This window comes from Marmota flaviventris, chromosome 9 (genome assembly GCF_047511675.1).
Source record: "Marmota flaviventris isolate mMarFla1 chromosome 9, mMarFla1.hap1, whole genome shotgun sequence".
Lineage (NCBI taxonomy): Eukaryota > Metazoa > Chordata > Mammalia > Rodentia > Sciuridae > Marmota > Marmota flaviventris.
This window is the reverse complement of record NC_092506.1, coordinates 8555595-8568084: the sequence shown is the minus strand read 5'-3', so window position 1 is coordinate 8568084 and position 12490 is coordinate 8555595. Positions and strand designations below refer to the sequence as shown.

General features: G+C 48.9%; 1 protein-coding gene and 1 long non-coding RNA gene across 3 annotated transcripts in view; one reads left to right on the top strand and one right to left on the bottom strand.

Moving 5' to 3' along the window:
- Window positions 1-2275: 2275 nt before the first annotated feature.
- Window positions 2276-4182, bottom strand: LOC114099770 (uncharacterized). The gene is made up of 2 exons (XR_003583952.3): window positions 3438-4182; window positions 2276-2917 (listed from the first exon to the last, which is right to left on the bottom strand). It is a non-coding gene; the product is annotated as an uncharacterized lncRNA (long non-coding RNA).
- The window catches only part of Mark2 (microtubule affinity regulating kinase 2), a 60740-nt gene continuing 51160 nt past the window's right edge, over window positions 2911-12490 (top strand). For both annotated transcript variants that reach the window (XM_027944233.3, XM_071616085.1), the window contains exon 1: window positions 2911-3259. In XM_027944233.3, coding sequence (XP_027800034.2) covers window positions 3206-3259 — 54 coding nt within the window. In that variant the 5' untranslated portion in view covers window positions 2911-3205. The remainder of the gene's footprint in view (window positions 3260-12490) is intronic.

The window sequence follows — 12490 nt, the reverse complement described above, 5'->3', positions numbered from 1 at the left end:
AAGAAAATTCTTTGCCTTGTTTGTTCACTGATAGAGTGCCTTGCATATAGTGGGTGCCCAACAGATCTGTTGAATGAATTTGCAAATTTAGAGCAGGGTAAATGTGTGTGAGAACTAGGTGGCTTCAGAAATTTGAGTAGGTGACCTCTGAACTGGGTCTGGAAGTACATCTGGAGGTAGGTGACTGGAACTGATCAGGATAAACAAAGGCACAAAGGTGAGAGTGTTTGGTGGTGGGGCAGGAATTGGGGAGGAATGTCCACCAGTGACATTTAGTTGGAGTGGATATTAGCAAGGTAATTTGAGGCCAGATTGAGTAAGGTTTTGAATGGGGCTAAAGGCTTCTACAGTCCAGATTGGCTACATAATTTGTGGGGCACAGTGCAAAATGAAAATGAGGGCCCCCTGGGTAAAAGAAAATTCAAGACACTGACAGTGGTGCTTTAAACCAAGCTCAAGGCTCTTCTGAATGCAGAGCTCTGTCTGACTGCACAGGTCATAGGCCCACGACGCCAGCCAGCTTTGCCTGCAGTCCATGGAGAACTGGTGATAGTGTTCTAGCAAAGCAGAGATGTAATTGGAGCTAGGCTTCAAGAAGATTATTCTGGCATTTCCAGTGACTGGGTTGCAGGGAGTCTGGGCAGGGACACTGGCTGGCAGTCTTGGGCAGAGCTTGAAGGAAGAGGAAGGGAGAGGAGATGTGGAGGTGAGCCCAGGGCTCGAGTGAGAAGCACGGAGGAGACAGAATCTATATAGATGAAGCACGGGCCAGGGAGAGACAGCTGAATGCACCTGCATTTGCCCTTCTCTCTCCCCTGCGCTCCAGACCTCAGACTTAGAAGTGATATCTCCCACAGAAATCAGCAACTTGTCTCCCTTTGGCCACCAGAGGGCAGATTATTCTCATGGATTTTCAGGTTGAATTTGGGGTGGGGGAGTGGAATGGGCATTGTCCTCTTCATTTGTTTTTCCATCTTTTGGGGTGTGCCTTCACCAAGTTCTTTCCTGAGGTTGGGTGCCTGAATGAAGCTGGGGTGGAACATGGGAGATGTCCTAGAATCCTGTGGATTCACTAAGAACTGTAGGTGGTACCTGTTAACTAAGGAAGTTCTTCTTACTCGTCACATTGCCTCTGATCTGCTATTTCTCTGATTCAGGTGACCAAGGACTCAACTAAAGAAGAGTTTACAGGGAGGTGGAAGTCAGCTGTGAGAGGTCCAACCAGCACTTTTCTCCCATGACCTCTGGGGCCTCTCTGCTCTGATATGTATGGGGACTTCTTGCTTGTTCTCTAGCTCCTATGAGCCCTTTGGCTTCTGCCCACCTTAAACTGCTGTTGAGCCCTGGGAGAAAGGACCAGTTCCAATATGTCCTAAATAGAATGGATGGGGAAAAGTTGGAGTTGGAGAAATCAGTTTAGACTACTGCCTCTTCTTGGTGGGACAGTCAAGGGGGAAGCGAGGAAGGACCCAGGTTGTCACATGGACTTTCTGTTAGAGTCAAGAACTTCCAAAGCTGAGGACATCAGATTGCATAAATCCAATAAACTCACTTTACTGATAGGGAGAATGAGGCCCAATAGAAAGAAAGAAAAGGAATTTCTCCAGAGGCCCATTCTTTTTGCCTGAGGAAACTTTTTTGTTTGTTTTGTTTTTTTCTTTTAGTACTGGAGATTGAACCCAGGGCCTTTTGCATGCTAAGCACATGCTCCACCACTGAGGTACACCCCCAGGAATTTCTATTTTCAACATGTTTCCTTTTTCTTTTCCATGAGTTCCTTTGTCTCAGAAGGATAACTGAGATGCGAATTAAGATGAGAATATCTCTCCTGACTTAACCTTGTAGGACATTTAAAAAGGTAATTAGAACTCAAAGATGTTATTTCAAATGTCAACGCTGGAACAAAGGAATGGATCCTTTCAAATATAAGGAAGAAGAGCCTAACCTCAGAGATGTTATGTGATTTTCCAAGACCACACAGCATTTTCATTTGGTAGGGCTGGGGCTGAAATGCAGGGTCCTGCCTCTGGATGAGAACCCTGGTCTTGAACCTTGCAGAGCCCTGCACACTAAACTGAGAGAATGTCAAATAAAAAGAAACCACATAGACAATGTCATGTGGGAGGTAGGTAGACAGGTAATAGACTGACATTGCATTTAGCAGGTGACACAAATGTTGATAGAAAGGTTGGATGATAAACAGAAGAGGGATTTTATGAGCTGACCAACAGATGGACAAACGGAGACACAGACGGGAACCAAAGTATGCCAATCGTGGGTTGGGTAATAGCTTTATTTTCTATTCGGTCCAATAATACGCACAGGTGACCCACACTTTCTGTTCAAGATTTGAAAATAACCAAAAACTGACGGAAAGAAACGAAGAGTAAGACCCTGGTACTACACAGGGAAATAACCCGGGGCTCGGCAGGCCTTCGGGTGTTGCCGGAAATGGCCGACGACCGCCCTCGGCTGAGCTGAGGGATGGGGGCGTGACCCGCGCAGCACGCGGAGCCGCTTCGGGTGTTTCCGGAAACTGCCGAAAGCCAGCTCGAAGTGGGCGGGGAAAGGTCGGTGGGCGTGGCGGGTGGTTCAGGAGTGCCCGGAGTCACTTCGTGGGTTTCCGTAAACAGAGCCGAAGCTCGGTTTTCGGAATCGAAGAGGCGCGCGCGTCCCCGGGGGTTACCTTCTTCGGTTGTTTCCGGAATTTATCCTTAGTCGGTGGCAGAGAGGAGAAGGCACGTCCCCCTCCCTTTCCTAGACGCTTCGGATGTTTCCGGCTGCAGCAGGCGGAAAGAGCCGAGGGCCGGCGGTGGTGGCGGCCATGTTGGGAGCAGCAGGTCCGGCGGCGGCTGCCTGTGTGCCGGGCGCGGAGCAGTGCCGCTGAGGGCAGGGGAGGAGCGAGGCAGGCGGCCGGCTGCGGCGGCAGAGAGTAGGCGGAGCGGCGCGGCCCGGCCAAAAGGCGGCACAGCCCAGCCGGGGGTCGGGGGGGTGCGGTCCGGAGCCGCTCGGAGCCGGCGCGGCCTAGCCCGAGCGGCGCATCCCCGGGCTAGCGTGAGCGGCTGCCCGGCCTCCCCGCACCCCCGGCCGGGGCCCATGCGGCGGGTGTTCGTACTGTGAGAAGCCCCGCCCGGCCGGGCTCTGCGCTTTCCCTTCCCTCCCTTCCTTCAAGCTTCTCGGTTCCCTCCCCTGAGATACCGGCGCCATGTCCAGCGCCCGGACCCCCCTACCCACGCTGAACGAGAGGGACACGGAGCAGGTAAGGAGCCCCGAGGGCTCCCCGAATTCTCTGGATGGGCCCCTGCACCTTGCGGAGCCTCCTCCCTGCTCTGCTGTCCTCGTGCCCCTGCTGCCATCCCGCAAGCCTTGGCTGTCCTGTCATCTGGCCCCGGGATCCGGCCCCCACGTCCCTCTTCGAGTCCTGACCTGGGACCCACCTTGTCTTGACTCGGAGCTGCACACTTGTCTTTCTGCCAACCCCTGTCCCCTCACCACCGCTCTCCTGCGCTCTTCCGTGTTACCTCCCCAGCTTCCCCTTCTCTTCCCTTTTTCTCTCAGGGGCCTTTCTGGTCTTCCTCCACCCACGCTTAAAGCAGCCACTCTCCCGCTCCTCGAATAACACCCCGCGATTTGCCACGCGATTTGTCCATCTCTTTCAGCGTCTGCCTGGCCTTGCTTCCCTTCCACCCGCACCGGTTCTCCCAGTCCCAGTCCCTGGTTATCGCCCTCAGGGTCCTTGCCTGGGATTGGGTTCTAGGTCCCCGTCCCCTTTGACTTCCCCAGCTTTTTCTACCCTGCTTCTTCCCGTTGCAATTTGTGCTCTCCCTGTTGTTTGCAACCCACCAGCTCCACCCTCATCACCTTCCCAAATGGTTCGCCTACTCTTTGCTCATCACTTTCCCTTCTTTTCGCCAGGAGCTCCCTGGTTCCTGGCTGTGGCATGTGTTGCTTCCGTGTTTCCCATACAGCTGTCATGCGCATAGTTTTCCCACAGGTTGTCTTTGGGGTTCCAATCACCACTCCCTTCAGACTCTGGATCCCTTTGGTTTTCTTTCCTCTGAGGTTTGGCTTTTAAGTCCCTGGGCCTCCTGTTTCTTACTGTGTTCTTCCAGCCTTTCCCTCCCGCTGTGGTAGGAAAGACACTCACTGTTGCAGTCCTGCTATTGTAACATAACCTGTTGCTCGGTCCTTTCCCTGCCTCGCTGCCTCACAGTCCCTGCCTTTCTGCCCTCTTTGCCTGCTGTGAAAACCAAGATGCTTTCTATCTCGACACTCTGTGACTGTCACTTCTCATAGTGTCTTCCTCTTGCTTGTTGCTTCCTGTTTCTCAACCTCACCCCATCTTCTTTAGTGCGCCTCTTATTTGGTGTTGCCTTTCATGTCCATGTGAGTCTCCTGCCCTCTTCACAGCATATTTACTCCCCAACCCCGTGGGTTCCTATGCATTCCCTTTCTGTTGGCTAGTCTTGGAAGTTCATGAATTTTGCATGCTAGTCTCTTATGCTACATGTCATCTTCATGACCCTACACACTTCCCCTTATCCTGGCAATAACTGTCACCCAAGCCTTGCCTTTTCTGTGTTCTCATCTCACCTCTGAGCCGAGAGGCGTCCACTTTCTTTCACCATCTCCAGTGTTCCTTTCTGCCTGGTCTGTGGAGAGGTCTGTGCCCAGCAGGCCTTTCTTGGTAAACTTTACTAGGCAAAAAAAACTTGTCTTGAAAAAGGAGCCCTTCTACCCTGAGGCTGCAGTGCTTTTTGCATTCTATTCCCTTATTACACCCTTTGTTCCCTCTTGTTTCCTTTTTTCTTCCTGTCCTGGTAAGGTAGAGCTGTTGTTGTAGTCTCTTGCTTATTAACCTCCTCTGCAAAAGGTATCTCTTTTCATTTATTGTGCTTTTTTGTCTTTTTCCCTTTTGCTCTCTATCACCTGGACAGTTAGGAACTTAAGAGGAGTCTGGATGGAGCTTTTCTCTGTATACAGTCATTGACCCTTTTGTTAATGGAATATATGCTTCAGGGGTGAAGTAGGGGTTGAGAGGGAGGAATGGTTGATTTGTTTCATCACTGGGTCTGGCAGCTGTTTTTGCACGGCACAGTGGTCTTTGGAAACCAAGGAGTTGGGTCTGTGTCCCATAGTCCCTCGCTTGCCAGCTGGTTCCCTCCTACCAGAAACCACTTTCTCCAGGCCCTCTTGAGGTTGCTTGTTCCATCCTTTTTCTTCTCACAATCTTTGTTTTAGCAGGTAGATCCTGCTTAACTGGAGAACTTTTCAAACTGTTGAAAATGAGCTTGTAGGAGGAGGCCAAGTGACTGGCACCTTCAGGCATTTGGGGAGAGGCTGGAGTGCCTACTCTCTGTGAGGCTGTGGGGGCATTGTGTTCAGCACAGAGTAAGAGACTACCTCAGTGTGATTTCTAGGTGCTGTTTACTAATGGCAAATACATCATTGCCATGGTCTATTTCTTGTGATGTGTGCACTGATTTCCTCTCTTCCTTAACATGTCTAGCATACTACTGAGCATGTGGTAGGGACTCGTGCATGTCCACTGATTTCATGACAATAGTCACTGGTGACCATTTTGGAATGTAAGCTGCTCTGTGATAACTTTATCCAGAGCACTGGCTGCATATATTATCCTGTTCCAAATTATGAATTACTCATCCTGTCTCTACTCTTTATGGACTTAAGTTCCCTGTAGTTCTCAGGATAGCCAGTCACACTGTTGATGTTATGTTAAGTCTCATACCAGTGAAAGCCCAAACTTTGGAAAATCTGGGATGCATCTCTTCTGGGCAAGTGCCTGTAATTCTGTTTGTTTGGTTGTTTTGGTGGGGATGGAACCCAGGGCCTCCTAGTGCTTTTATCACTGAACTTCATCCCCCAGCCACTGTATTCTTTAAAGTAGAAAAAAGAGACAAGAAGCAGCTTCTCTGGTCACAAGGACAGGGATGTCAGAAATATTGGCCTCCTTTAGAATAGATCATGCCACCAACTGAAAGTAAGAACCCTTTTCTTGGTCCTGTTGTAATTTTAGCTAAAGTAGCCTTGGGAGCTCAGTCATTGCAGTAATGTTAATGTTAGGAAATAAGCAAGGGATTTGGCTGAGCAATTCGTTCCCTCCCCCCCCCCCCCCAAATAAAGCATCCACAATCACCTTATTTAAATTATTTATAAAACTTGTTTCACTAGAAAATAGGTAAACAGCTGGAGCATGCCTATAATACCAGTGGCTCGGGGCTGAGGCAGGAGGATCGCGAGTTCAAAGCCAGCCTCAGCAAGGCACTAACCAACTCAGTGAGACCCTGTCTCCAAATAAAATACAAAATAGAGCTGGGGATATGGCTCAGTGGTTGAGTGCCCCTGAGTTCAATCCCCAGTATCTCCCCACAACCAAAAAAATAAATATAGGTAAACAAACTTCAGTGATACCTTTAATCCATTTTCTTGCTTTTTCTCCCTATTCTTTAAAAAAATGTGGCTGATGAGAAGCTGTTTCTAGGAGCTCTTTGATCATATCTGAAACATACACAGAAAATGTTGAAGCATAAAAATAAACCTTATGTTGCAGGGAGATTGCCTGTTTGCTGTCAACTCTTCTTCTAAAAGAAGATAAAAGAAAGTCAAGCCCTGTCTTTAAGATGATTTTTGTGACACCTAATTCTAGCTATGTTTTCACAGCCTTCTTTTTGCAGAAGGATTCTGACCTGGGGCGGGTAGTTTTGGGGTTTCTTAGTCTGTGAACTGAGCTTTCTGTTCACTTCTTTTCCAAATGGCTCTGCTGGCCCGGAGGCTTGGCAGTCTTGAAAGCAATCAGCAAGATGACTGTTTGTCTTCCAGCCAGCACAGCAGTAATAGGCAAGTGTGGAGAAGGGTCCAACTTCCAGAGTTCACCTGCCGCCAGCTGGAGCATTTGGTAACCCCGGGGGAAGGGCCACATGGCTTGAACCTACCCTCCTCTGGGTCTCAGGAGCTGAGACAGAGAGCTCCTAAGAGAAAACAGGAGCCTTTTGCTGCCCACTGAGCTTTTGCTGCTATGGTCAAGGGAAGGCACTGTCACCACTCTTCCAAAGTATGAGTGGTATAGTATATTCTTTCAGATAGTTTGAGAAAGAGGAGTTCAGAAGTCTTGATGAAAAAGGGCAAATCTAAATTATAGGATCCTGTAAAGAACAGCTGAGGGGCTGGGGTGTGGCTCAGCGGTAGAGTACTCGCCTTGCGAGACCCTGGGTTCGATCCTCAGCACCACATAAAAATAAATAAGTGATATAAAGGTATTGTGTCCAACTATAACTAAAAAATAAATATTAAAAAAAAAAAAAAAAAAAGAACAGCCGAGCCACTAAACACACCTTCATCAGACCCTGGTGTCGACTCTGGCCAGTGTGGCCCTGGACGCTTTGTCTCTGATCTCCGCCAGGTCAGCTGGCTGGATTAGCTAGCTTCCTAGTTCCCACATTTTGAGCTGTGTGTCACCTTGCTCCGGGTGCTGGTGCTAGAGTCTGGACTTGTTCTCTGGCAGAGGCTCCTTGATGGGGTTGCTGCCTTATGCTCAGGGATGCAGGCGAATATCTGACCAATGAGTCTAACTTCTCCTGGGCCCTAGAGATAGTGATGAGGTGTTAATTAGAGCAAGGACTCCATGAACCTATAGTCTTGCCATGTCATATATACTCTTTGAACCTGATGAAACTAAGTAGTCAATTATAATAATTTCTGTACAATCTGTGAACTTGGGGAAGTAGTTGAACAGAGGGATGCAAGGCAGTCGTTGAGAATTGGCCTGCTTCAGGTTAAAATTCAAGCTCGGACTAGGTTATCTGAATCTTTCAGGTTGTAACCAAAGATTGGGCTGGAGATACTTTTCAGCAAACACATCATAAGCACAGTTGATGCCTAGGACGTGGGAAAAGATGGAAAATGTGTTTGCCTAAGAGGTTTGCATGGTGAGATATCTTGGAAGTCGAGCCTCTCAGGCTAGACTGTTTCTCCTTTGGAACAGCAACCCAATTCTCAGTGGCCATTTGACCAGGACCAACCCAGGCCTTCATGAACTCTTTGCCATTGAGCACTTAGCCACCTGGCTGGCATTTCCCTTCTCCCAGGAGCTTCCGTGACATTCCTTTCCTACATATGTATTATGTCAACTAGAATGAATATTTTATGCCTAGAGTGCAGCCAGGCCTCAGACATTGTGGACCATTATTGACAAGTGGGGTGGGGGCTGGGCGCCACCTTTGGCCCCCTGATAGTGTCTCTGCTAAATGGACTCCCCCAGCAGCACTTTGAAGCCCATTAATGGATTGGCATGAAGTAATCTCAGCGAATGGAAAGGGCCAGAAGGATGGTCATCTTCCTTCCCTGGAACGACTTGATGAGGCTTCCTGCAGTGCCCAGGAGCAGCCCTGATTCCCTCGGCTTGGTTAAGCTGGGGGCTGGAGGTGTTCCCTTTTAGCTGTGGTGGTGCTGCTAGGCTCACCACTTTACTATCAGCAGAAATTGAGAGGGATACAGAAAGGGTGATGGAGTGCAAACCTGGCTGTTCCTCTTCCTTAGAAATGAGGAACAAAATGACAAACCAGATAGGTGGCCGAGTTTCCTTCTCTTGATGGGAGATTCCAGTATTTGTACATTTTGCACTTGAAGCTTGGGTTCTCCAGGCTTTCTCCCAGCCTTCATCAAACACGAGTGAGTCACTGAAGTGTTAGCTGTGCATTTCTCCCCTCTGTCTCAGCACAGGGAAGAGTAAGCCTTTACAAACCTTGTGGGGGAGGAAATCACCCTCTCCTGCTGCTGGCATGGAAAGAGGCAGGCTATCCCCAGGTTAACCCTGAAAGTTCTTACTCTCCCAGTCCAATGTCATTGCCCCACCTCTGCCTTTTGGTGTAGGCCATTGAATGTCATTGCTCATACTTTGGAGAGGTGGTACAGCCCATTCTGAACAGCACCGAGAGAGAACCTGGCCTCTTGGTTTGCAGTTTTCTCTCAGGAGGCATCCCTGTGCCTTCACAGACCATTAGAGCAGCTCCTCCTTTGGGGATGTAGGTAGGCTGGATCCCTTGATCTGCAGGTCTGTTTTTGTCGAGTGAAGTTTCTTGGTTTCTGTGGGGAGTTCTTTCCATAGATGTCTTTAGGTTAGCACTCATTTCCCCTATTTCTAACTATTCCTTACCTTTCTCATTAGAAAGTAGCAAAGTGGCCCAAAAGAAATGAATTTCCCCTTATTCACCAATTCATTAATTTTAGCCTTATAAAGCTATAAGATCACAATGTTTGGTAAAAAAGAATGTGAGGTGGATACTGATATTGGTATGGGGTGGGGATGGGGGTCTTGAGGACAGCTGGAGCTGGGATGAGGAGAAAGAGAATAGGGGTGTGTTCAGTGACTGGCTGCAACTGGGCGAGGTGACACAGGCCTGTAATCCCAGCTACTCAGGAGGTCAGCTGGGGCAACTTAGACCCTGTCTTGAAATAAAAAATAAAAAGGTCTGGGGATGTAGCTCAGTGGTAAAGCCCCCCTGGGGTTCAATTCCCCAAGTTGGGAGTGGGGACTGGACTGGTTTCAAGCCACCTTTTTGGCTTTTTCTTTTAAACATAAGGAAGGTGGAACAGACCAGGGGCTCCTCTGTAGAACCAGTTGAGCTGGTTTTGAGCAGCCTTGGCCTATTTTCCTCTGAGCTCTCTGGGAAGTTGACAGTACAGAGGTCTGCCTCTTCTGGGGCTGTGCTCATTGAGGCATGCATTTGGAAGATGTCTGTAAACAACTCCTCCCCCTCCCCAAATACCTAGTGGGTCTTGGAGCTGGTCCTCCACTCCTGTGAGGGGGCTTTCTTTGCACCCCGTGCTGCCCAGCAAGACCTCTGGTCTATCTTGTACACCTTCACTGGAAGCTCCAAGGCACGGCTTCTTTATTGGACCTCCTTTTCCAATTCAGTTTGGCAGAAGGCCCTCAGCCTGGCCAGGAGGAAGGGTCTGCTGTTGGCTGCCCATTTGTGCGTCTGGAAGGGAATCAGGACTCCTGATTCCTGGTCGCTGTGATCTGGCCACTAAATTCAGTGAGACCCCAGACCTTTGGGGTCAGTGCAGTGGGACTGTCTCTAGGCCTGCTGGGAAAGAGTGAGGGAAAATGGTTTTTGGTGTTTGGCAGGTCACAGAAACTTCAGCCCCAGGAGATGGATTGTCCTCTCCCCTCTGCTCAAGGTGAGAGAGAGGAGCTCTCAGTTGCCTGGCGCTTGTGCCCCCTGAACAGCACTAGGAAGCCTTTCTCAGGGAGTAGGACTGAACCAGATTTGGGGACTTGTGCAGCCATCAGTGCTGGAGCAGAATTGTTTTCCAGGGCTCATCACTAAGTAGAAACTTCCCAAGTAATTCCTGAGTGAAGCCACTTGCAGATGGAGCTCCAGTCTGTGCCCTTATCTTTGGGGGCTGGCAGCTCCTGTCACTGCTACAATGACCTACTCATTGCTTCTATTAAGTATTATTTTGCAGGAGTTTGTTTTGATTACTGATAGTCCATATGCAGGGTGTGTCTCCCCTTTTCCTCCACCTTTAGACCTTTGCTTATGCCATCACTTCCTACCTCCTCTCCACGGATGGCCACTATTTGACTGTCTTTGCATGTAGTGTTGGAGGCACTTGTGGATTGTTGCTTTTTGTCCTTGTTTATGAGTGTACAGTAGTCTCCCCTACTCCTCCTCCTTGTTGCTGGAGATAGAACCCAGGGTCTCTGTGCATGCTAGACAGACGCCCCTATCCCTCCTTCAGAGTTTGAATGACTGGTTCTCCAGTCACGGGAAGTGAGTGGTCCCCATTGGCCAGTTAGATCTAGCATAGCATACTGGTGGAGCTTCTGGCAGAATTGAGAAGAGATCCCACTACTTTCTGATTTCTGTCTAGCAAAATGGTTCCCCTGGGATTAAGAGCTGGTTTTGCAGCTAGACTTCCTACATTGAACTCTATGCCACCCTTAGCTTCCATAATCCCTCTGTGCCTATTTGCTCAATTGTGAAATGGGAGTAATAATAGTAACTATCTTACAGGTATAGTTGCTGTGAATATAAAAAGAGCTAATGGCTGGGCGAGGTGCCACATGCCTGAAATCCCAGCAGATAGGGAGGTTGAGGCAGAAGGATCTCAAATTCAAAGCCAGCCTCTGCAAAAGCAAAGCACTAAGCAACTCAGTGAGACCCTGTCTCTAAATAAAATACAAAATAGGGCTGGGGATGTGGCTCATGGTCGAATGCCCCTGAGTTCAATCCCTGGTAAACCAACTCATTACACCCTACACTCTCTACCCCCCACAACCCCCCACCCCCGCCTGCCAACAGAAAAAAGAGCTAATGAGGGCTGGGGCTATAGCAGTTGTGTGTAGCCTCCTGCATGTCTGGGAGGTCAAATCCAAAGTCACCAGAGCATACATTGTGTCAGAGTTGGGCCCCAGGTGTTAAGAGGGAGCCCTTGGGCTGTTCTCGGCAAAGACCCACCAACTGCATGGATTTCTTTCATCACATCTGTTTTTTGGTGGGCAGTTTTGATCCTTTGGCCACAGGGTAAACCTCTTTGTTTCTCTTAGAGACCACAAGGGACTTGCCAGCACATGATTGTAGGTTCCTCTTTCCCTAGCCCAGAGGGCCTTCAAGGGCAGGGTCTCCTTACCTCCCCTTTCAGAGTTCAGAAAGATGCAGTGGTTTCTCAGATGCTCTGTGAGTTTGTGGACTTTGGATCTTGGGCTGAGATGATGGTCTCTAGGGGTTCCTGGTTTATCTTCATCTCTTCCCATTTCTGGAGCAGGAATGCCTTGTCAGAACAGTGAGTAAGTTGCTTGATTTTTTCACACTGCATCTGTGGCCAGGGACAAAAGTAACAGCATCCATTCAGAGTTCATCAGGAAGCGTTTTCTTTCACGTATCTTCACCTTTGGACCCCTCTGCTGACTTGCTGCGCTTTCTCCTTTCTTTTTCCTCCTTTGGTGTTCCTGGACTCCCTTCTTTAATCGTCCCTTTTCTGTTCCAGTTCATCTCAGGTCTTCATCCACTTGTTCCGCCTTCCCTTACCTGTTTCTGTGCTGTTTGTGGCATGGCCCCCAAGAGGCATTCCATCTCCTGAGAGCTTCTTCATACCTAATAGGATCCCAGCATTACCCACTCCTTTCTTTTTTCTATTCCTCTGATTTCTGTAAAATTATTGATTTTCTGCTTTGGAAAATATGTTCTTTTTAGGTCTCTGGAGCCACCTTCCTCAGTAAAGCCAGGCTTGTCAATCTGGCAACTTATTAGGGACAGGATCCTGGCATCCTAGTTTTCCTGGTGACAATCTAAACCAGTTCTGGGCTATTTTCTCTGACCTGTCAGGAATGCCATAGGTCTATACCCTGCCTTAAGATATCTGGGAAGTTGCTGGTTAATTTTGGATGGTACAGTTTTGAATTTGGTCTAAATGTGGTCTGGGGGTCCTTGGGGACACTTAGACCCTTTCAGGTGGCACATGAAGT